The 25,567-nt window shown below is 42.8% G+C and overlaps 1 protein-coding gene across 2 annotated transcripts; it reads left to right on the forward strand.

Moving 5' to 3' along the window:
* Positions 1–14,154: 14,154 nt before the first annotated feature.
* LOC113953395 (forkhead box C1-A-like) lies at positions 14,155–16,877 on the forward strand. Of its 2 annotated transcripts, none has more exons than XM_027656491.1 (3): positions 14,155–14,343; positions 15,112–15,280; positions 15,630–16,877. In XM_027656491.1, the coding sequence occupies exons 1-3, from the start codon at positions 14,237–14,239 to the stop codon at positions 16,110–16,112; spliced, it is 759 nt and encodes a 252-aa protein (XP_027512292.1). In that variant the 5' UTR covers positions 14,155–14,236; the 3' UTR covers positions 16,113–16,877. The 2 variants fall into 2 exon arrangements, with proteins under 2 accessions (XP_027512292.1, XP_027512293.1); XM_027656492.1 differs by having other exon boundaries at positions 15,214–15,280.
* The last annotated feature ends 8,690 nt before the right edge of the window (positions 16,878–25,567 follow it).

A 25,567-nucleotide genomic window follows, 5' to 3' on the forward strand; every position in this document is an offset into this window, starting at 1 on the left:
GAAAGTCCCTGCTTATACATTTTTAAATGTAGCCTTTCACTTCTGATAATACTTTTAAAAACCCACTGGACTGGAGCTTACAATCTATTGCAAAAAACAACCATATTCTTTGCCAACACATTCCCTCATTTGAAGAATTCCCAACTGCTCTGGTCACACTGTCCCCCTTGCAGCCTGAAGAGGACATCAGGTCTGAGCAAAGGTCACTTCAAAGGGCAGGAGAGGAAGAATTCATTGTAAATAGCACTTACATGCTGAGAAGAAAATGTTAAGATTACAAAATAAAAAATTAAAATCTCACAAAAGTCAATTCAGACAAATCTTTCAGCATTCTATTTTGATGCTTTGCTGGGCAGGATGGTTGCTGGTGTGGACATGCCCAACCCTCTAAAGGGACATCCACTGGTAAGTGGTTTATGCAGGTCCCCACACCTGGGCACAAACTCAGCAGTGGCACACTGGCCTGGCAGGTGTTGGAGGGGGTGTGTTACCTTGGAGGACACAGTGAATTGCTGAAATGTGTGGGAAGGAGCCCTTCAGTGGGGCTTCTGGTCTGAGGTGTGGTGTTGTGCCAACACAGCTGTATTGCATTCAGGTGGCAGCTGGGTCCAAACCTGTGCTGGATGTCCTCAGATGCTCAGAGGTGCTGAATGTCCTCAAAAGCCTCACCTTTGCAAATATTATTTTCTTCTGCAGAGTACAAGACCTACCAATCTTGAGATAAGAAGCAAGTAAATTCAAGTTACATGAACATGGGGAAGAAGAAAATTCCCAGTGTTTCCTTTTCTCTCATGAACTGTCTCTGTCAATCTTTCTTCAGAGATGATTTTCATTGCTCCAGAGTTAAAGGCCAGGAGGGGACCTTAGACAAGATTTAAAGTTGATCCTCCTTATGTCAAGGTTTCACCAGGTATCCCCAGACAGAGCCCAGTAATTGCCTGATGAAAGGCAACCACAGTTGATTTGAAGACACAAGGAAATGACAAAGTGATTTGCTTCCCTTGGCAATTCTCCTGATGCTCTCCTTTTAACATGGGTGCCTTCTCTCCAGTCTGAATGTGCCACTTTTTTGCTATGTCCTTTTTCACCATGTTATATATCCTGCAGTCACTTTCCCTTGCAGCCTTCCCTTCCCTAAGGTCTTTCAATTTGGCAGTGCCAGTCTGTTCTGAGCTCCTGTCAGCACTCCCAAACCCTTCCAACACATGAACAATCCCATCACTGGCATCACAGGTACTTGATCAAAAGCAAACCACCCTTCTCTTATCTACCTCTTCTCCAGCCCAGCAATCAGACCCCAACAAGGGAATTACTGACTTTGTAAATTTAGGCTGTACCTAGAAAATCCATTTTCCAATTGATTTGCATTCATTATAGTCCTGTCCATGCATTTTATCTTCATAGGATTCACTCTCCACCTCTTGGATGACAGTGTCCCACCAGCAGGAGTGGCATCCTTGTGGTCCTGGACTTTACTGCATTCAAGCAACCCAAAAATGATTTCTCATAGCCCAGAGACTTCCTTGACCAGTTCCACTGAGATGCTTAGTGGTGAGAATAATTAAGTCTGATTTTTACCCTAGCAGATGATGCCTAATATTTTCCTAGCTGGATGAACCAGGAGGTACCAGCCAACCTTATGTGAGAAGAGAGTGGCTTTCCAAATAGAGAAAGTATCTTTTGGATACCTCTCCCTTTCCCATGGCTGCATCAGCTTCAGTATCTCCACCTAATATTAGGCCAGTGATGTTGCTAGGATATGTTTTTGCTTGAAAACAAACCTCTTTTTTATTTTCCTTAGCCCTGCTCTGGATTTTTGGATATATATCTCCACCTCACATTTATTTTCTGTACTAAATGACCTCCAGTTTGAGCTGGCTGCTGCCCATCCCTACCCACACTCTTTCTCATGTGGTGTATGTTGCTTTTTTCACTCCAGTTGGTGAACATATTTCATCAGTGAATCAAAAGCAGGCTTTCACCTCAAATTGCTGTCTTTTCTCTTAGGTGGAGTTTTTGCATTTTAAGAATTAGGATGTTTTTATTCCCATTTTCTTTCCTTTTTTTTTTTCCCCAATCAGTTCCACTTGGCAGTGATCAGCTTTGTGAAATATCTCCTTTGCAGCACAACATATACAGTACTGGGTTTGTTTACTAAAAATCTGCAGTCAACAACATGTGGTTCTTGGATATAAATACCCAAACCCATTGAACCAGGTCTTTTACTCAGTTCTGTGATATTTCCCAGTCTGACCTCCAAAACACGGTGCATTTCCTGACACAGACTCCTGGACTTAAAAAATTATATAATAAAAAACAATTCCAATAGAATGGTGTAGGTAGAAACTTAATGTGCAAAAATATCTCAAGGTACAATACAGGACATTGCACCAGGTTTTACAAAATATGCATAAACCATATGGATCAGACCCTCACCCCTACACTTAAGGGAACTGGTGTTCCAATTCACAGCCGTTGGCAATGTGCCCTCCTGTAAATGCAATTAAAAAATCTCTGCCCAGCAAAAGGAAAAAAAAAATCAAAGCAAATTACAGTCTTTTCTCAAATTTTTTATCAGACTGCACCATCTAGAGGGCAGCAGCAGCATCACCCAGCTCAGTACCAGTGATGCAAAGACGTTGCTGCATCCCACTGTATAGAGAATATTCTCATATCCCTGCTATAATCAGTGCAGCTCTGAAGGAACACACGTTGCTGAAAAGATTTTCCTGTCTCTGAGTGAATTGCTGTCAAGGTGAGCAAAGGACATGACCCTAACTGAACAGCCCACCATTATGTGTGTGCTCTTATTAAAGTCCCATTAAGCTTGATAGTGACCACTTATTTGGCAAGGGAAGTATTTCCTGGTTTGCGGTGTGACAACTGATTTATCAAACCATTAATCAGTTTATTATTGGGTTATTAGCACACACCACCATGGCTCCAGGTGCTGGGTCCTGCACTTGGGTCACAACAACCTCCTGCAGTGCTATAGGCTGGGGGCAGAGTGGCTGGAAAGCTGGAAAAGGAACTGGAGGGGCTGGTTGACAGCTGCTGAATATGAGCCAGTGTGTGCCCAGGTGGCCAAGAAGGCCAATGGTACCTGGCCTGTAACAGAAATAATGTGACCAGCAGGACCAGGGCAGTGACCATCCCCCTGTGTGGGCACTGGTGATGCCACACCTCAAATCTGGGGTTCAGTTTTGGGCCCCTCACAACAAGAAAGACATTGAGAGGCTAGACCACGTCCAGGGAGCAGTGAAGCTTGGAAATCCACCAATTTCTGCCCCAAAATGCAGCTCTGCATGATGTCTCAGACATCCAGCAAGAGATGTGTCCAAGACCAGCTTTCCCATCAGAAATCATTAATAATATTAATTAAATAAATTGCTGAACTACTACAAAAACTGTTTGAAATAAGGCTAGAGATTGAGGCAAGAGGCTTCCTGATGCACAAAGACCTGCTCATAAACCGTGTTTTCATGTAATTTTCATTTCTAGTGCAAGGAGGCCAACAGTGAATGGTTGAGGGAGTAGAAAGAAAACACCAGAAAATGGCCAGAACAGTGCTGATTACCTTCATTTTGCAATTCAATAATTTTTAGCATCATCCTCATCCTTGCAGGACCTTGGTCCTTCTCCTCTCCTCAAGAAGCACAGCATGGAAGCTGAGTTACATCTTTCAATGGGTTTTGCACGAAAAGCTGTTGCTTCTTTGCTATCCAGGGAACAAAAGTTGTGAATAAGCACCGTGAAGTTTTTTAGGCAGCTGTGCTTGGAAAAAGGCTCTCTCATGGTTTAAGTTCTGCTCAACAGGCAGCATCCAGGGTCTTTCCCTCCAAGGGATTAAGGGGGATTTGATCCTGAGCAGTGAACAGCAGCTGACCCTGAAGGAATATACAGTGAGGGACCTCTCCTCTTGCTCAGCATGGTATACCCTGTGCTCTCCCCTTAGCCCAACCCACGTGAGCCTGTTCAGGTCACCCAGATTAGCAGAGAGGGGGGCAAAGCTGGTAGGGAGCCCTTCCCTGCCTGCACGGGGCAGGGAGGGCCAGGGGGCTCTGCACTCCCTCATCAGCTCCCCACATCCTGCTAGATCCCAGTGCTCCACCGGGAGCATCCTGATGCCATGACCTGGGACACAGTCAAACCCTTTCTGGGAACATTTTTGTGGGGACAACCTGCTCCAGTGCCACAATACTGCCATTTTCTGAGCGCAATTTGATATTACAACTTGAAACCAAATTGCTTCTGACGACCTCATGTAGTGCAGGTCTTACAATGATTTCATTAGCTCCACTGAATTAGCTTCCTCAGAATGCACAAGTTAGTTATTTCTTCTGAATATCAAGCATTTACAGCAGATCAGCCCCTTTGAGTCATGTTAAATAACCCTGAATGGATAATCAGGGGTTATTTATGAATAACTGAAGTGCCCTTCCCGTTTCAATGTTACCGTTTCCCCTCTCATCACTTCTCTCAGCCTGTGCCATGAGCTCCATGGCATTGGGCAGCTGATGCCAGAGTAGGGGAATGAGATGAGAAAACTTTTCACCCAGGCACTCTTACACAAAGGTGTTGTCCTTTCCTTAGACACCTCTAGGAAACTCAGAGGTTTCCCAGCCTACCCCTCACCTGGTAACAAAATACATTGACAAGCTGCAAGATAGATGTTTTTAAGATTCAGATTTCTGCAAGATGGAGATGTTTGTAAGACTCAGATGGCTCAAACAGCTTTCCACTGTCCTAAGGAAAACTGGGGACATCCCTTGAAATCAGTGAAGTGAACCATTGCTCTTCTTTGCTTCCAAATAAAGAGTCAGTTCTAAATTGCCCAAATCAGACATGAATGCATTGGGGTTGGAGCCAGGAGACAAGCTTCAGATCCAGACTTTAGCAACCAAAAATAACCTTGGGAAACAATCTTCTGAACTCCAACACTTAATTAAGAACATGTCCATCCCCACCCGTATTCAAGGGGAACGAAAATACATCTCTGGCTCTCTGCTCAATGCTGTTCAGCTCCATACCAAACAAACATAAATATTTGCAATGCCCTTTTTTTTAGAAGTTCTCCCCACAAAAGCTAAATAGGCCATTAACCACAAAAAGCTGAGATGAATTCTGCATGCGTCAAATTTAAAGTTTTTGGGATCCGAAATTTCTACTGAGTTCTATTTCAAAGCACAAATAAGAGCTTGTGATTCAGACAGCCCTTCTACAATCTTCTCATCCTGGTGTCTGATTTGGACTTATTAAATAAAATTAACAAAAAAGGTGTGCTCTCTCCCAAGCTCAGTTACTGCAGAATAACTCTAAAGTACATTGTATGACCCATAAAACTCCTGTGCTCCAGTTTTCTCAAGTGCCAGGGCACAGTGATGCACCGCCAGCAGATCTCTCTGCAGCACATGCCAGAATAGGATTCTCTGCCTATTTTAAGTGCAAATTTGGCTTCTTTGCATCCTGCTTCCTAGAAACCCTTTTTCTACCCCAATGCCCTTTGTCAACACCAATGCATCTGAGTAATTTTCAAGATTGTTTCTGTTTATAGGCTCTTGCCACAACATAAATTGCCTTTAGCAGCCCAGAGCCTAATCTCAGGTAAGAAAGAAGCTGCTTTAAGTCTTTCCCAAGCATACTGAGTAAATCACACTGAGCACCACCGAGCCCAGCTAAGTCAGCAAAGAGCTGCACTTCTCCTCTGATGGACATTGTGTTGGAAAAGGCAGCTTGCATAGCAGAGTTACTTCTGCTGCAGATCCCTGCTCATCATTTTAGCATGGGCGGTGTTTTCTGAGTGGGATAAAACTAGAGACATGAAGAAAAATATGCAGGACTGTCTTGTATCATTGGTTTCTTTCGATCAACGCTGTGCGTTGGGCAGTGGCTGTAAATGTTTTGGAGGGTCAGCACATTCCTCATTGGTCTCTGAGCCATGCAATATTCCCTTTAATGATTTTGACTATCTTTTTTCCAAATTAACTGGTATTGCAGAAAAAAAAAAGAAAAAAAAAGGGCAACATTTCAAGACTGCCAGGCAGCTTTAAAGAAAGAATGGGTGAAATCATTCCTGTGTCTCACCTCCACCCACTGATCACCCAGTCATGGACCAGCCTTCAAATGGTAACACTGAAGTTCCTGCTTCAGACTATCATTAACAGTAGGATCTGCGATTAAATATAGACACATTCCCTCTGGTTTCCTGGGTCATGTCACTGCCTTTGTCATCACCCACACAACTCCTCCTGCTCTGCTCCTGTTCACCCCCAGCAGCTGCCGTGGTGTCAATTTTGTCTCAGTTAGAGCCTTTGCTCGTGCCTCTATTTTACAAGTACAACATTGGGCTATTTGGGTGCCCTTGGAGCTGTGGCTGCAGACTGTGCCATGGGCAGCAAAAGGGGCACAAAGCAGCTCTGATGCTTGTGAAGCTTCACACTGCAAAATACCTCACACAATACCAATTTCACCACATGGCTGGGTTGCAGCTCTGAGACATTGGAGTACTCACCACAGAAGCTGTTGGATTTAGGAATATCTTTCACATGATAAAAGTGCTGACTTGGCTACCCTGTGATTTCCCAGATCCTATTTTTTAGCTTTTGATCACACAGCCAAATACAGAGTCCCTGAATCCTTGAAGTTTCATAAATCGCTGTTTGCCTGGAAATTCACACCAGCAGCTAAATGGGTATAAAAGTCATCTTCTATTATTTCCTTAAGAGTGTTCTAATCCACAGCTCAAGAATTAGGACTATGATTTCTAACTTTGGAAGTCCTGAGAATTATTCACAGGAATCGATGAACAACTTGGGAAATAAGGAAGATACTAAAGAAAAATAAACTACTCCCACAAATACTCATTAACAGAGGGATGTGCCTGTGAATAACCATCCCTTTTCCTTACACACAGCCTAACAAGCTGCTGCAGAAATGGGTTAGTAAGAAAATACACAGGATTTGACTCTCAAATAAGGAAATCTTCAACTCTTAATCAAGATGTGTGGTTTACTGAGAACTTACCTGTACATTCCTAAAAGCACCGTACACCAAATGAATGGAAAGAAGTTGAGCTTCCATTAAAATACTTGGTTTCTTAAAGGTCCCATTTTTTTAAATTCAGCTGTCTAAAGGACACTGAGCATTAGAAAAATGAGAAACTTTTAGCACTACAGGTTGGCTTCAGACACTCTTAAATCCCAAAGACATTTCAAACTGAAATGCTGATGGAGAAAAGTAATCTAAGGTCAAAATTTAATGAGAAGAAGCATAAAACCCCTGGTTTATATTCATATAGAGTTCTTTTATCACACTTACCCAGTTCAAACATAAACTATGACTTCACAAATAGACACACAGCAAATCTCCCAACCTCGCTAAAAGACAGCAGCAATGAAGACTAGCATTACACTACAAATATTTTCACCTGAAACTACTAATGGTGAAAATACACTTCAGGTGGCAGAGATCAAAGCTTATTTCCCTTTAGACTCTGCTGTGTGCACCAGAAAGCCTCTCATAAGATGAAAAGGATGGAAAAAGCAAGAAGGGAGCTTACCCCTCTTTAAGGAGCTATCAGCAGGAACCTCAGAATACAATGTTAGCTGGGAGTTGCTTTCATGCAATAGATAACCAAATACTTGAAGGATGATAAATGATGAACTGTGTAATGATTATTCTAATTCACAGGAAGAGAAAGTGGCCTGTGCCTGGCACTGAGAAAAATGTAATCAGATGTCCCTGACACATTAACCACCAAGTGTTTGTCCTTGAAGGAAGTTGAGTAGTTCAACTGGTATCATCAAAACATGTATGGGTTTTTTGGGCCTTTTTGTTTTTTCCCTGCAGAATGAAGAAAAGCCAGTTGAACTTACTTACATGGAGAAATACACCAAATCAGAACTGGTGGGTTATGCAAAAAAAAGAAATCTTACCGGTAATGGGGAAATATTATTATCACTTGGTAATTAAGAGTTGGGAAACGCATTTGAAAGTGTGATGTTATTTTAAAGATGGGTATTTATGGAAAACTAGACTATCCTAGGAGGTTTGTGCAGCCATAGGTTGCACCTTATTGAGAAATTAGAAGGGATTATGCCTGAAGAGAAAGTGGTAGAGAGGAAACCTGTGGATAGGTAACCTTGCAGCTCAGTTCTAGATGGAGATGGTTCCTGTCTACCATCCCCTTCCTCTAAAGAAGTAACAGCATTCACTTAGGGGCCAATTTCCAGTTGCCTTTGCCCTGCCAGTTTGATCTGCATTGTTTTGGGATTGTTCATGCAGCTTTCAGAAAACTTCTGCGTGGGTGAGGACTATGAGTAAGGGAGCTGGAATGAATAACTACTTTCAAATGAAAATAAAATCAACAAAACATAAGAGTACTGCTTCTCCCTATCCCTCCTGTTCCCTGAGGTGCAGGATTTGTAATTCTAAAAGTGGCAACAGGGTACAGAAAGAGGCAGTAAGTTACCACCCACTGCTCAGCCTGCCCGTGCCCTACAGCTGGGGGTCCTGGCTCAACACATACCACTGAACCTCCCAGGCTTGGCCAAGGCAGTCAGGGGATTCTTGATTCAAACAAATCATTCAGCCTTGGTTCAGACAGTCCCTGGACTGTTCTCAGTGACCATATCTGGTGGTTGGAGACACAGGCAACAAAGACAAGCTGTGCATGTGCTCCAGCTGCTCAGAATGCACCTTCCCATCCATCCAGAAGCTGGGAAGTTGCATCACCATGAGGAGGGTTACTCTTGTGTTTACAGGACCACATGTGTTCAGTCAGTTTGGGCAAAGCTTGTGCTTCTTCCATTTGTTTGCCTCATATTTGTCCATTTTGTCCACATCAGATAGCAAAAAGTCCCAGATTTGCTGACTGTGAGCTGTGTGCAAGGCAGATGGGAGAGGCAGGTTTGAATTAGCTCAAATTCGCTGTGTTGTGAGATCTGTCAAGTGCTTGTGTGACCCCCTGAAAAATCCCTTAAACCAACGAATGTGTGGTAGAGAGCCAACAAAGCACCACAGACACTGGTCAGGCCCTCCAGCCACTAAATAGCTACTAAACTCCTAAATATTGCAATTTGTGACTGGGCAACAGGAGGCTGCACATCATTTAGCATGATGGTAGTAGGAGAGACACACTGCCTGTGGGATAGTTGATAGGCATCTCTGAGGGTTGATGGCACCACAACAGCAGACCTTTGCTGGGCTGGGAATTAGCTCCTTTGCTCCAGTGTTGCTCCTCCACGCCTGGCTGACGGTTGCCCTTTCTCCTCTGGAATAATTATGATGGCTGAAAATAAATTTGTGGGACAACTCGTGCCAGTTTCCACAGTTTAACAGCACATGGACATTTGTGTGAAAGTGTGAGCCAGGATGTTTCTAATTCTCCTAATTCTCTTGACAAAAATGGTTTTATAAATAATCAGGCCTTAATTGTGTGATTTCAGTTAATGCAGAGGGAGTTAATTAACATCTGGAACAAGTTTCCTGGCCCGAGTTATTAGCTGTGTCTGGTGCAGAATTCAAACAATGTATGATGTGAGGCCTATTGCCAACTGATTTTGAACAGACCTGAAATGAGAAATGCCCAAAGATGGACGAGGTGCAGCAGCTGTGCCAGGATCATGTCTGGTTTTGGTGAACAAGTGTAGGCTGCTTAAGGCATGACTGTTGTGCCAGTCCAAGAGGTGCACTATGTGGCAAAGAATAGGCATCATCTCTCGATTTATCCTCACATCAAACCCTCCGACTCTTCTACTTGACTCCAAAAGCCTCATGGATCAGGATCCTGGAGGCTTTCACAGCTGGGGGAGGAAAAATCCCACTAATATAAAAGACAGACTACATATTAGGAAGAAATTCTTCCCTGTGAGAGTGGTGAGACACTGGCAGAGGTTGCCCAGAGAAGCTGTGGCTGCCCCATCCCTGGAAGCATCCAAGGCCAGGTTGGACAGGGCTTTGAGCCTTCTTTTCCTATTTTTCACTACCAAAATCACACTCAGAATCTCCAGTAATGGATTTTCACATATGTCTTGTGAATCTCCATATCTAGCTAGGGCAGGAATAATATATCTGAGCCAGTTTATATAGTTGCTCACTTATTTACCACCTCTAATGTGATGAATTGTTATTGAAGGTTTCTTATCCAGGTTCCTGTTTCAGTAGAAACCCGTGCTGTGTTTTATGCATGAGTTTTACACTGCTGCAGCTACAAGGCATGCAGATGAGGAATGTCTCTCCAAATAACCCCCTAGCTAGGAAATATAAACAATTCTCACTGAACTCCAGCAGAAAACCACAAATTGTGGTGCAAATTTTATTTCCATGAAGTTCTACATATGAACACAAAAGAGCTGTAGAAGGGAAAGCAATTCAGTTGATGAATGTGGGTGAAGCAGAGAGAAATTTAGGGTGAAATGCAGGTGCACAGGGTGGCAAGCCTCATCACCTTCCCAGAAATGGGGTCACCAAATTGAATGACATAAGGTCTCTTAAAATGGTATCCAGTGCCATTGCAGCCAATTGCCCAAAGAAGTCTGGGGAATTCTCCTTCTTATCCTATATCAAAGTAAGTAGGAGAATAAATACCACCACCTGCATTTCTCCATCCTTTTCTTTGTTTGTCAGAGCTACAGATCTTGTACTGAAAAGAAAGCAGTTTACTGGCGGTATAGACTACTTTTGAGTGATTCAAAGCCTGCTGAAGGCTGCTTGTTTCCATTGATGAACCAGAAAAGAGTAGATTTAGATTGAATATAAGAAAGAAATTCTTTACTGTGAGGGTGGTAAGATACTGAACAGGTTGCCCAGAGAAATTGTGGATGCCCCATCCCTGGGAGTGTTCAAAGCCAGGCTGGATGGGGCTTTGAGCAACCTTGTCAAGCAGGTGTCCCTGCCCATGGCAGGGGGGTTGGAACTAAATGATCTTTAAAAAAATCCCTTCCAAGCTCCAAAATTCTATGATTTTATGATAAACTTAAAAGGTTTGGGATAAAGTACTAAATTGCAAGTAGCTCTGGCTTCCTAGTCTGAGAGAGAGCAGGAGGATTCATGCTGCTGGGAGATGCCAGTCTACAACCATAAGAAGACTGGAATGTCAGCATTCAGTCCTAAACACTGAGGTGCCTACTGTTATTCTGTTATCCCATAATGAGCAGTAATTCAGCCCTGTTTGGATTTATGACTGGTCTGAATTTCATGTACAACTTTCATAATCTTTGTCATAATTACACAAATTACAAATAACTTTTTAATATCGATGTTTTAAAAATTAGTCAAATCTTTCCCGGCACTTTTATTGCCTGTTTACTATCTCAAATCAAATGGTTTACAACTTTGTGTTCTGAAAATATACAACATAAGAAAACACTAGCCTGGCAAAATTATGCTTTTATGATAATGACAGGGATGAGTTATAGTTACTCCAGTTAAACTGTGATGGCTGCACAGATGCTGGGGAAAAACTATTGTACAACATGTTCTGCCACCATAAGCATGGCACCTGCTCACTCCACCATGGTACATACAAGAGCATGTTAGCATTCCTTTGTGAAAACTGTTTTCAAGGATTATAATTGGACCATAAACATTCACTTGGGGATAAAATATCAGCATGCAGGCCTTAAAATTTATCTTGAGAAATGTTCTGCCAGTTTTGCATATCTGGATTTCAGAAGCAAGTTTATGAGAGATCATATATAGCTTGTTTCTGATCTTGTAGGACTCAGAAATGGTCTGCTTTTCTCTTAGGGTCTATATGAATTTGCTGCAGGTGAATGTAGCGATATTTACAGAGCCAGAAACTAAAACCTCCAGCTCACTGCTGGCTCTTAGGAAGTAATAATGTATATCCACAGGTGGTGTGTTGCACAAAAGGCAATGGCAGGAGTTTCCTATATGTCTTGCCAAGCTGCCCCCGTACCACCCACCCATGGTCCCACTCACTCCTGAAGTGCTGCTCAAGGACACTGACAGTGGTTGTTATGACCTTCCTCCTTTTGCTCAATTTAGTCTCACAAACCAACCACTGAGATGGAAATTTAGTCTAAGTGTATTTTCCACTGAAATGGGTGAGCAATACAGTGGCCATGAGCTATTGCACAGAGAGTAGGTCCTACCAACAGCTGTAATGCACATTGTAGGTGTGTTAGACATGGGCAAGTGTATTACACTCACTACTGCAACAAAACACAGGAATGGAGGTAAATAACGTAACTAAATATATGACACTGCAGTTGTTTGCTTTAACTCCCATTACAGAAAACTTACCTATTAAATACTGTCAGTAAATATGTGGGGATTTTGGTCAAAGTGTATTGTCTGACTTCCTTAGCAAGGCAACTGTCATAAATAGAATATGAAGAATTGTAAAAAGGGTGCTAAGAGATTAGGTAATATCAGAGTCAACAACCCAGTTCTACTTTTGCAAATTGTTATAAATCAGAAGTAAGACTTTTTTAGCCTTTAGTTTGAGTTACTGGAATTTCAGTGAGGTAAAACACCTCCAAAGAGAAAACTGCTGCTAAAAATCAAAGTGGACATTTACTTTTGTCTCAAGGATCCTGGTTTTTAGTGAGGGAAAATCTTCCCAAGTCTGTGACCCAGCTTCTTCTTTACTTTAAACCTCCTAGTCCAGCTGGACAAAGCATGAATTAAGATCAGACATTATATATTTCATTCTCCACCACTGAATCTGCTCTATCTTACTCAATATTAAAGCCCTGCTAATGCCTTGGGCAGCAGTAGCTGACCCTTTGAATTAACACCTCCTCTGCAGTGGATGCTTCATGCATATGCCTATTGATGTATTTTAGAGTGGAGATAATTTTCGTTTTGAGTATCTGCTCTGGCTTCATGTTCCCAAGAAAACACCTCTTGTATATGTTTTTTTTTCCTGCCATGTATTTCCCTCTATGCCCCCCTTGTTCTATTCCACAGGAAAAGCCTTCTTATGTCCACCTTTGTCAGAACTCTAGGAGCATAATTTTAAAGCACTCTTTGTCACTCAGATTAACTGTCCCTTAATTGTATCCTTTAACTCCAAAAGGGATTTGGGGACATACTTTGTATGAAAGATGCTATAGAAAACAAAAGTTGCAATGCTAGTGGTTCCGCTTTTATATTTCCATCCAGGGAAACTCTCTGCACACCAATTTGCTTTTTCTTTTCCAATACCCATTTCCTCCTGGGGCTAGTTCCTGGGACAGAGCTGTCTTCAAATAATTTAATTATCATGTGGCACACACCTTTTAAGTCCCCCCTGAAATGGTGCGTGATGCCTTTGGTTTACATCACTTGTTGGAAAACACTCCAAAGCATTGAAAAACTATTAAATTGTTACAGTATTGGATGCCAACACACAGGGCTATTAGTCTAATTCATCCTTCAGATCAAAGCCCACACAGGCAGCTCTCCTGCCTACAGCTATTTTCCTTTTACTTTCCTGCTTGACAGTAGTCCCTCATATCCCTCTGTTCTACTTTCTTTGAACATACAGATTTTTCTTTAGTCATGGAAATATAATTTATGTCTATTATACTGTATTATAGATTGCAGATCAGGACAAGCATGCATTACTGCCTGGAACGTCTGTTTATTGTACTTCGGGTTTTCTAAAAATAAATAAATAAATAAGCCACCCCGCTTTGCTGGGGAGAGAAAAATACGGAGGGGGAGGACTCGGGCGCTGAGGGGGAGCTGCACTCTGTTCTCAAAGTTTAATTTCCAAGTAGAGACCTTGAAGCATGATTTATTAACATCATGCTGTTTGCTTTTGTCACGTTGTGGATGTGGCGGGGGAGGGGGGGTGGGAGCACTGGCCCCTCTCCAGCCTGGACCACCCAGCGAGCTGAGCGGAGCTACCGGCGCTGCACTCCCCGGTTCAAAGGTTCACCCCCAATTCACCGGCTCCATCAGTCGCCAGCCGTCCGGCTGTGCCACCCGGCTGTGCCACCCCCTTGGAGGCGACAGCAAGAACAACAATAACAACCCCCCCCCCCCAGAAAAAAAAAAATAATATCCTAACAGACGTGTTGTCTGGGACGCGAGAACTGCAAAAACAATCCCCACCCCATCACAGAGTGAGTGTGTGTGTGCACAGAGGAGAGGGAGTGTGAGGAGGGGGGAGAGAGGGAACGAGACAGACAGAGGGGAGGGAAGAAGGGAGGAGGGAGTCCAAGCTCTGAGAAACATCACTCCATCTCTCTCACTCCACAGGAGCTGAGCAAGGAGCAGGACGATGTTTGACAACACGCAGTACCCCTATAACTGCTTTAATTATGACGGGGATGATTATCCTACCTGTAGTTCTGACGAAGAGAAAAAATTCACCAGACCGGCGTACAGGTAAGATGAAGTTTTTCCAAGTCCTCCTATCTCTGGGGAGGTTTCTGAGCTCTGGGATGGTGGGATCACAGCTCTCAGGGGATCGTGGGACCTTTCCTCAGGTGTGTGCAGTGGGTCTGGTCCTGGTGCAGGCACCACAGCGGGCAGATTTCCCCTCTCTCCACATTCGAGGTGTTCATGATTTGTTTCCTCCTGTGAGGGCTCACAGCAACTCTGACATGCCCTTGAGGCTCCAGATCTTGGGCTATCTCCAACCTCCAGGACCCCTGGGAGAAGGGGAATTGATGTGCAATGTGCCAACGGGTGAATCAGTTGCAGTAATTTGGTGGGAAGAGGCGCAGTATGGATGTTCACAGGGACATCCAAGGTCCTTTCTACAAGCAGGAAAGGTCTCCAGTGACAGTGTCTCCGAGCCTGGTCTGTCTCCCTGCAACCTTCCTTCTAAGGGAAACTTTTCAGATGGAGCTTGAGAGGTGTGTGATCTTTCTGCAGTCCTTCTGTATCCGAGCCCCCTGCACTGAGTGGCAGGGCAGACAGCCTGGTTGGGATTCAAGTGCCTGGCAGAAACATCTCTGTGTCACCTGGGGTCTTGTGGAGGACAGGCAGTGACCATGCTCAGGGCTTCTCCCTGGGACACCTCAGGTCAGGGTGCAGATCCACTGGGAGAACTTTTGGAAGGAAGATATAGGCACACATGTATCCATGTGGTCCTAAAAACTGAGTCTGTGAGTAGGGCGATGGTGTAACAGCAAGTTTTCCTTTTTTCAGCTACATTGCCTTAATTGCAATGGCCATCCAGCAAAGTCCTTCAAATAAAGTCACCCTCTCTGGCATTTATGACTTTATAATGAAGAAATTTCCTTACTACAGATCAAATCAAAGAGCCTGGCAGAACTCCATCCGACATAACTTATCACTTAACAGTTGTTTTGTAAAGGTAAGATCAGTAACTGTGTATTTACATACACTCTGTGCATGGCTAAAAAATACATGCAGCAATAATCTCATGCCTAAGAAAGGAGGGAAACAAACAGCTGAGCTGCAAATCACTTAAAATCTCTCTGAGTTGTCAGTTCCTGAGATAAGGAGTATATCCTTGTCTGATGTGTGCTAATAGATAACAAATTGAAGAGGATGGAGTTTAATCTTACTCATATAATGACAGAGAATAGGCTTAAAATCTTGTCATATGTGTTTACACCGTTCTTGAATGTAAATGAATGCAGATGCTAAGCAGCAGCATCTGTAACACATACAAATACTGAACTGCCTTTAAATAAATACAGGTTCCCAGAACAGAAGGGAATGAGAAGGGGAAAGGAAACTATTGGAGCTTTGCAACGGGATGCGAATCCATGCTGGATCTCTTTGAAAATGGGAATTACAGGCGAAGACGGAGGAGGAGGAACATGAAAAGGGAACACAAGGAGCAGAGACCAAACAGAGTGAAAAGTCCTTCATCCCCCAATATCTCTTCTATGGACTCTGCTTTGAACAACATTTCCTCTTCTGAAAGTAAACATGAAAGAATTGAATCGGGCCCAAAACTTCTGGAGCCTTGTGGGTTTGCTCCAAACAGCATGACCAACAGGCAGAGCCTAAACAATTCCTCCTTAGCAAAATCGGATTCTGAAATTAAGTTTAGCATCGATTACATCCTTTCAGCCCCTGACCCTTTGCCTGTCCTGAGATCTCAATATAACATGCAAGAAAATAAATACCATCTACTGGAGGCTCAGCATATTAATCTCCAGTTCTGGACAATGTGATGTTATTTATTCGTGGTAACAAAGTCCGAGTCGCAGTTTGTTCAGCAGCCTCGTGTCACTGAAAATGAGCCGCCTGCCTCCTCGGTCTCCTCCCGAGCAGTACTCACAAAGGGTTACTGACTCACCAGCTGATGCTCTGTCTGTACCCAAAGAACTTTGCTAAGATTAAAACATAAATAACAGTTACCAATATCGGTTTTCGCTACATTGAAATTTATGAAATTCCAGCTTTATTTTCTAAACTGTCTTGGACATCATTTAACACGACAAAGAATTTCCTTTCTCGAGCAGAATCCAGCAGAGAAGAGACTTGCTTATCACCCGTTGCTTTATTAAAGACAAAGTGAATTTGATCCCACTCTCAGTGGTGGAAATTAGGATTAACTCCACTGAAGTATATAGGTCAGAACTTAAGCTGATCTAAAATCGTGTAATTCTGTCGACTTACACTGACTGGGAATGCGGGGGGGTGGTAATTTGTTTTCTTAAAAGGAATCACTGAAAATCACTCTGTCTTCCCTTATTTTTTCTTTTGACATCATGTTTCAAACTGTTTTGCAGCTTTAATTCATAATTCATTAGAAAATGTAGTTATTAATAAGTGTTTAAAATATATTTTTGTTTCTGTTCAGGGCAGAATTGTTAAAATTGTTGGAGTTGTATTCAAAATAATTCCAAGAGAGCTAATTGCAAGTCTGCTGAACTCTGGTAGACTTTGACAGGTAATGTGACAGAGGCATAGAGCCTCTTAATGCCTTGGTTAAAAAAAAAAAGCCCCACTATCCCCTTGTACTACCAGAAATCTTCCTGAGCTGCTGCAGAAAAGTCCTTGACCATATTTCATTTAGCAAGTGTGAAGGGAGACCCAGCTTTGCATGAAGCTGTATCCAGTGTTGAGCAAAGCTAAAATTCCACCTACCTGCTTTGAGACAAGTTGAATATTCCTATTAAATAGATTTTTATTGATCCTTCTTGCAAGCAATTACCAAAGTGGTGCTTGATATGATTTCAGCAAAGCTGGTGAGATTTATAATTTCCAGATATCAATGTTAGCTCATGAGCTCCATTTCTAAGAAAGCTGTTTCATTACCCTTTACATGCAGTGGGAGATATTGGAACAGAACCTGATGGACAATGATGAACTGTAATGAGCATTTAGAAACTTGCTTTTATACAACTTGTTCCCAATGAACTGCTTCCCAGAACCTAATGACAGCTTTAGTAAAGGCTCCACAAAATCTTGGCTTTAATTTGGTTACTATAGTCTTCACCTACTGCAGATAAAAGAAAAAAAAAAGACAAGGATTCTGATGGTTTTAAGCAATTAAATACAGAGAGAAAAAAATATCTTTGCAACATGAACTAAAGATAAATGAAGGTATATAAGATAAGATTCAGCAAAATTGTGCTAGAGGTATGCTCAGGCATGACTTGAATTTTTATGCAGAAGCTTTGACATTTCACTAAGTTATTTTACATTGTGTCTAATATATACTGTACATTTATACTATATATTCTTATATATTGTTATTGAGAAAGGGAGCAATATCACTGCACTTATATGTTGTAAAAATGCATGATGTATGTTGTCATGATGCTGAAACTCCTGCCATATACTTAAAATTTACCATCAGTGGTATTTCACACTGATTGGTAATAAAAGCTCATTTTTTTGGAAAACTGTAAAACTTGTTATCGTCAGGCATTTGCACAGCATGCAAAAAGTCTTTGCTTCTTCTTCAGAAAAGAGAAAATGGAAAATCATATCAGTTACATCACTGCATGTCTTCCAAACTTTGAAGGGATGATTTCTTGAGACTAAATTCTGCCTTCAAATGGGAGCTTTCAATTCTCTGTGAATCAATGGTTATTCTGGGCGATTATCTGAAAGCAAAATTCGTCTCATTAGACCTGATTGATCTGCTGTTTACACTGATGTTAGAAAAAGAAGAAAACCTCCGGGGTGATGGGACAGATGGATTCTCATTTGAAGAGGGATGAGAATTTGCTCCTTTAGTATTTATGCTCAGTAGTAAATAGGTGTGGGAAGAGCATGTTCTCGTTTAGTGCTCCAGTGTGTGCATGTCCTCACGTGTGGGTTGGTACGTGTGCCCCTCTAGGACCCTGCCTACAGCTGTATATTCGTGCTTTATACCCAGATGATTTTCCTGATTGTTTTAAACATGGCAATGCTGCTGTTGGGCTGATAGTTCTAGTACACATCCTGCACTGTACTTGAAATACATATTTTCTACTGTGAAATGCGCAGTTATGGTTGTTACTATGTGTTCTTGGTTAAAGCTGTTAGCAAAAGGCACCCCAATGACAGCAAAAGTTCCTCCTAAGCATCACTGTAGCCAGTGGGCTGCTGAGACCAGTGGAGATACAGTTATGGCTACTAAGCAATGTAGGATTAATACATTAGGAAAGGCAGAAATACACCCAAGTGGATTTACAGCAGAGATCCGAAACCATTTTCAGTAAGATGAATTAATATTCACAAATAGCCATGTCCTTTGCTCACAGTAAAGTGCCTGCTAGGAGAGACTGTCATACTTGAGTTTCCCTAACATATAATCAAACAAATTTGTGTACAAATAGGTGTTAACATTTGTTTTGCAAAGGATATCAATCATATTTCAAAAAATGAAGGGACATATTTCAATTTACCCAGTATATTATATTCTGACAACTCCAGAAAGGTTTCCAGCTCCTAAAGTGAATGGCATTTAATATAGAACAACATAACAGGGGTGAGGGCTAGATGTGACCTTATTCAAATGTCGTAGCCATTACAAAGCCATTCCCAATGTAATTATAATTAAATACTTTATGCCTTTCTTGCAAATCCTCTGATCGATCATTGATATTAACATTAATATTGTATTACCCCCGAGCAAATGTCTCCCACACAAGTGTTATGGATCACCAGGTTTCCATTAACAAAGTTGTGAGCTATTGCCGTGTGCTGGTCGTGGATAAATTTACGTAAATTACTTTTTCTCAGGGAAGAGGGGGAAAAAGTCTGGGTTTCTTTCTTTTATCCCTGCACTCTGAGTCCAGAGCTATTTCTTCAGCTCCATCACAGCCTGTCAGCCACTTACATAAAGCCATAATGAAAGAAAAAAAATCTCGCAGGAACATCCCTCTTTGCCCTGTGTTAGAGCAGGTGAATGTTCTCCCGATGTAGCTGGTTTGGCACTCGGGTTAAAAGCTGAGCTGAAGCCACAGCTGAGCAGAGCAGGGCAGGGCTCTGTACCCACCAACAACATCAGCAGGCTGGGCAGCCTGGGCACAGCAGCCAAAGTGAGGAAAGGTTTTGGTGTTTGGCTCAATCCCTCATCTCAAGGGGTCTTCCTGACTGCAGAGACAGACCCAGAATGAACCATGGATTTTCTGAACCCAAAAGAGCTGCTTCACTTGGGAGCTGACACTGACTGTCCCAGGCCTGGGATGAGGCAGGAGGAGGAGGAGAGGGAGAGCAGCTCCTCCCTGCTGGGCTGGGAGCACAGTGGGGCCTTTTGACCTCTCCCTTTAGGATCATAAATACCTTTGCAAAGGAAAGATGAAAGGTTTCTTTCTGGGGAGAGGCAAGGCTTGGCCTCACTGAGGGACCCTGGAGGGGGGTTGTTTGTTTATCCTTTTAAAGGAAGGCTTCCCGTGATAAAATAAATATTTTGATGGAGCCACACTAGGTTATTATGCAGCAATTTCACCCCTAATGATTTAATTTCTTAGGCTTTTACCATTGGTGTCAGAGAAGTGGTTTTTGAACGACAAAATGATGATCAGCCTCAGAATGAAATTCAAAGTACTTGGACAAGGATGCAGCACTTTTTCTTTCACACGAACAGTGAAGAGAGGCCAGATAACCCCCAAGGTAGGCCAGTAGTTGACCTCACTTACAGGGACCTGTCCCTCAGCAGAACCTCCTACGCATTATGGGAACATTAATGCAGATTAGGATAGCTGAAAACAAACCTTTTCTTTGTCAGTAAAGCCAAGTTCCCCTATTTTTCTGCCAATCAGATAGATCTTCTTAGTTGAGACCCATTAACTTCTCGTATAAAGAGAAACTGTGCTCAAGGAGCATTTGAAGGTCAAGCCACATTGGAGAGGTGGTTGTCCCCATGCCTTTGCTTTGTTGTGCTCCATTTCATTGCCTAAGCTGCCACAACCTTCCTCAGCCATGCAGCAGGTTGGTCCTCAGCTCCCTTGCTCCCTCAAAATCAAACCAAGATTTTTACAGTTTTCTGGTCACAGAAAATACCACTTGCCTGTTCAGGTCCAAATGTGTCCTTTCCACTCTCAACCAACAGAGAGGACACACTGAGAGGAGGGAAAGGGGTTTGGAGGGACAAGCCTTGGGGAAAACAAGCTCTGCTACATGTCTTCCAGTCATACAGAGCTGGACTCTGCTAATGGTACAGCACAAGGGCCCTTGGGGTTGTGTGTCAAGTCTCTGTACTGTAAATCCAGGGCAGCAGTTGCCTGTGTCCCATCACACTCAAGCTCAGGGAAAAGAAGGAACTTTGTCCACATGCCCTTGAGCAGACAGGGCTTTAACCTTCAACTCTGGCAGTGTAACACAAATCCCTGTCTGTGACCAGATCCTGAAGTCAAGACATGGAAATCCTGCACTGTTCATTCCAGCTGGCCTCGCCCCTCTTTGTCTTCTCTGGGGTATGTTCTCCTCCCTGCTGTGTGGGTGTAAATCCTTGCAAATGCATTAACTTTGGTATAATTACCTTTGGAATTGAAGTAGCACGTGTGAAATGGACCTTTGCATATTATACCCAACATCTCTACTCACACACTCTGCCAACCTGTGCCAGCACCTCATCTCCCAGATGGAATTCTCAGGGCAACAAATGGTCCTGCCTCTTTATTTTGCCTCAGCATCCAGCTTCTAATTGCTTTCTCCAGAACATGGGTACCATGTGCACTGCACAAAGAACCTAGTACATGCCCTCTGTGTCTGTTTTAATGGATATGTCTTTCTTTTTGCACTTAGGGTCATTAAATTAAAGAACAGGGTAGGTCCAATTCCTATGGAACTTGCACTGGAATTTTTTTACCCGGAGAGCTAACATAAAATAACAAAGTGAGTTGTGCTCCCTCCCACCCCAGCTACAGCGGTTGGAGGCAAATCCAACTGTGAGAATTTTGCCTGAGAAAGAACTGCCGGATTTCTCCCACTGTGAAATCCAGCTGTTAATTCAAACAGAAGGGATGGACCTGACCAGATAGGCCAACTGGCTTGTTTCCATCCTAAAGTCCATTGTGTTCCACAAGTTCCTAAATTTATGGTCATGAAGGTCTTCCAAGCCCTGTAATGAAGTACGGCATGCAATGTTTTTGTTATGGAATTTGTGCTGCAAAGGAAAAAGAAGGTTTGAATTTATCTTTCAAATGAAGATTCTGGAATCTCTCAGGATAAACAAGCTAAATTAGGAATCAAAATACACTACGTTTCTCACCATAGCTATGAAACTGAAAAAAGCACTTGCAGAGCACTGACAGAGAAGAAAACTTGAAGTTGCAGTGAGTCCAACCAAGTTTCTTTTTGTCATGGGCGTTTCTCTGTGTGTTCATTGTCACTCTGTAGCAGGGTTTGCAGTGAACCCTGCTAGGACAGCAACAGGAGCACCCTTTCATCTTTTGGGGGTGGTTGTTCTGCCAGAGTGTTTCAGAAAAAATTTTGCACTGCAAAATTGAGCTGCTGGTCCCCATAATCAGCATATACAGTGGGCACATACTGTCTTGTGTTGCTTTGAGCAGGTTGAAGATAAGATACAGAAATGCTCTTTGAATTGTCAGCCCTTGTGGTGCAGCTCAGGGCAGCTCTCTTATGCTACAGCTACACAGGCTAACTGTTCTCACAAAAGCTGCTCCCTCTTAAGCATTTATTGGAGAAATGATGAAGAATTAATAGGCTTGGAAGTTTTTTCAGTTTTCATGCTGATATCAGTCGTTCTAATTAAAAAAACAAACAAACAAACAAATAAAAAAACCCAAAACCAAACACAAACAAACAACCAAAACCTCGGCTTCCTGAAATTTGCACAGCTAAAGAACACTACTCTGTCCCACAGTCAGTAAAACCTTTTGTCAGCACTAGCACTGGCCTTACAGCCCCATCTATGTGGATCCAACTGTCCCCTGAAGCTGCAGTTTCCGTAGCTGCTAATGGTGAAACACTGTCATGTTTTCATTGTCCAGGAAAAAAAATAGGATAGAATCAAGTTCCCTCTTGGGCCCAAAGGCTCCACTGACCATTAGCCATCTGTCCCAAGTAAGATCTGCTCTAGCTGAAAATCCTTTTGGAGAATTCATGCCACAGATATTTATTCCTACAACAAAATTGCTCCCCATCTTCCCCTCTTTGCCTTGAGGCTTTGCACTGTGCTGGTATTGACTGCACCCAGCATCCTCTGCTGCCATCTCCTCCTTCCAGCATGGTCTCTCTGAGACTGGGGAAAAGAAGCAGCACTTTCCATAAAAGTGAATGTGGAAAATAACAGGTGCAATGAGCTGTGTTTCATGATTAATCTGTCTCAAGCTTTTCAGAGGCTGAGAGCTATATGAGCAATTATCAAACCCTGGGAGGCACTTCAGCACTAATCAGCCCATAACATTTTTCTGCATTGAAGCATCTGGGACTGGCTACATGGCTTGAATCCTGACTCTCATGAAATGAATGAGAGTTTTGCCACTGGGTTCAAGGGATCAAAACTTCATCTTCTATTGCCAGGACCCGAGATTAATCAGATTAAAGGCCATGTGGACTGCAGAGAAAATTAAATACCTTCTAGCAGTTACTTGGTGTCTTCTCAAGACAAAATAGCAGCTTGTTTCCACAGGTTTCTTTGGCTCTGTCTTTCCGACAGACAAAATACTTCCTGAATTCAATGGGAAATGTGTCCAAATAGGGGATAAGTTCCCCAAAGCCCAAGGGCTGAACACAGCAGAAACAGATGTTGGCATCTGGGGTGAGATTCCTGGTGCAAAGATGTTTGTATGTTCTTTGAGAGCACCTCTGCTCTGGGGCTGGTGTACACACTCAAATAAACAAGTCACACTAAGCTAATATCCAGACTTGGGATCTCAAATTTTCTTTCAACAAGAAACTATCCCAAGATCTGCTACAGTTTGGCAAAGGGATGACACTGTGTTACTTTCTATTTTGTTTTGCTGTTGTTGAAATTACAGGAAAATAAATATTCTCAAGATGATACATTGTGTATCCCTAATAAATACCAGGGGCATTTAATATAAACTATGGACACATGGTTTACTTTGTTGTTCTAAGTAACCATTTCCTTTTAACCAAATGAAAAGCCAGTTGTGCTGTAATGCTGCAGATTATAAATTAGCAGCTCTCATGGTTTTGTGCAATTGTTTCTTGAAGAGCTTTAGGCTACTTCAGACAAAAATTTCAAATAAAATGTGAATTCATTGAACTGTAACTTGTGGTATTAGATTTATAATAAACAAAGGTAGGTCACATAATCATGTCATGGAAAACAACATTTTAAAATTCAAGCAGCAACATTTTAATCCGTTTTAGTTTCTGATCCTGAAATCAAGGGGAAGCTTGACTCTTTCTGCTTCCCAGTGCATGAAACCGAGACAAGCCTGGCCCGGGTGGAGAGCACACAGCCAGGAGTGCACTTCCAGACAGGTTTGCTGGGGGTGGGAGAAGAGAAGACAGATTTCATATCAACCAGAGGAAAAACGACCCAAAGGCAGGAGCAGCCTGTTCCCATGGCAGACCAGGAGGGGTGGGTCAGGCAGAGAGAGGAGGGGGGCCTGATTCGGTCCTTCTTGCATGGGCTGGTCCTCACCCGTGCTGGGGGGAGCAGCTGGGGAAAAGCTGAAGTCAGGGAAACTGCAGTGGGAAGAAAAGGAGCCCCAAAGAGCAGAAGACTGCTGGGGGAAGCTGCCTGATTTCCAGCCTCAGCTACAGGAAAGACTGATGTCGAAGTATCTATCCTCTGCTGATACACGCTTACCTTGACAAGGTATTTTATAGAAAAGGTACCACTTGCCTTTAAGGGAACCTTGTATCTGGAATTGGAAACACATATTTTCCACAGACATGGTCTCCTGTGTTGTTCTATAAAGGCACTTGGGACAATCTCTGCAACCTGGGACACGGGCATCTCAAGGACCATCCCTTAGCCTGGTCCCAGGCAATCTTGGCTCCCAGTACCCTGTTCTCTCCCCTGTCCCCTCACTTCAGGTGACAGCAGAAGGAATACAGGGCTACTGGGGAAGATGTGAAGGAGCAGACTACCTCATCTCTGAAGACCCCCACCTAATTCATGCCTGGGTCTGAGATTCTCAGAGAAAAATTTTAGCAAAATTTTGCCTGGTTGAAAACAGTGTAGGATCTTCTCATGAGACATCTGCTGCCCACGTGCTGAACGGCCCATGCACAGTCCCAGCCTTTGCTGGGTGCCACCAGCATGTCCACCCACTGCCAGAGGAGGTTCTGTAACAAAGCACTCCCACCTGAAACACTCCTTGTCTGACAGATGTTTGTTTGAGAGGGGGCTCAGTTCTTATTTAGTGGATATTTTCTAAGTAAAAATGAATAACCCTGTCAGGTCTGGGCTGCAGCATCATAAAGCTGTCGCTTGCTACTCAACAACAGATAGGGAGAAAAATTAATATATTTGAATGCGTAGGAACTTTTTTCTTTACTTCTAAGCCTGCCTGAATCTGAATCACTTATACCATAACAAAAGCAGAGGCTGAATTTGGAAAGCAAAGACAGTACTTGAGCTCCAAACCCAACTGAAATTCTTTTCCTGTAAGGGACATTCCTATTAGCAAGTGAGTTTTCTGTGTCCTGGCTCTACAACCATGTGGGCATGTGCACAGCACATATGAAATTGATATCTCTGCCTTAATTCAGGGTTGCAATTACTGGAGCTAAAGTCCAAAATTTTTCCAACCACCAAACTCAGCAGCTAAATGACTGTACAGCTACTGACATTGATTATCAGGCTTCCTGTTTCCTCGCTTGTGACCCAGTAATATTGACATACAGTACAAGGAAATTGCAATCAGAACTACTAGTAGCAATAGCTGGAGGCAGTTGCAAAAGAAGTATTGCTGGTGGTGGCACATGGGCTCCTATATTAGATTTAACCATACTCTGATTATAATGCACTCGTTCAACAGAGCAGGAAATTCTATTTTTCTTTTTTAAATCACGGCCAAGAAAACATTTTTGTTTGTTTCTATATTTCATCCTTTTCTCTGGAATAGCCTAAATAGAAAACCTTGTGGTCTCAGAGATTGTCTATTTTGCCTCAACACGGGCAACGCCTTGGGGCAAGTCATTTTGTATCTCTGTGTCTCCCCAAAGCAGCAGAGAGAATTCACCTTTGCAAGGCATTTTGTTAGAAACATGCTATATCAGCAAGCTGATGTTATTGACCGTC

Source organism: Corapipo altera, unplaced genomic scaffold (genome assembly GCF_003945725.1).
Source record: "Corapipo altera isolate COAL_440 unplaced genomic scaffold, ASM394572v1 104, whole genome shotgun sequence".
Lineage (NCBI taxonomy): Eukaryota > Metazoa > Chordata > Aves > Passeriformes > Pipridae > Corapipo > Corapipo altera.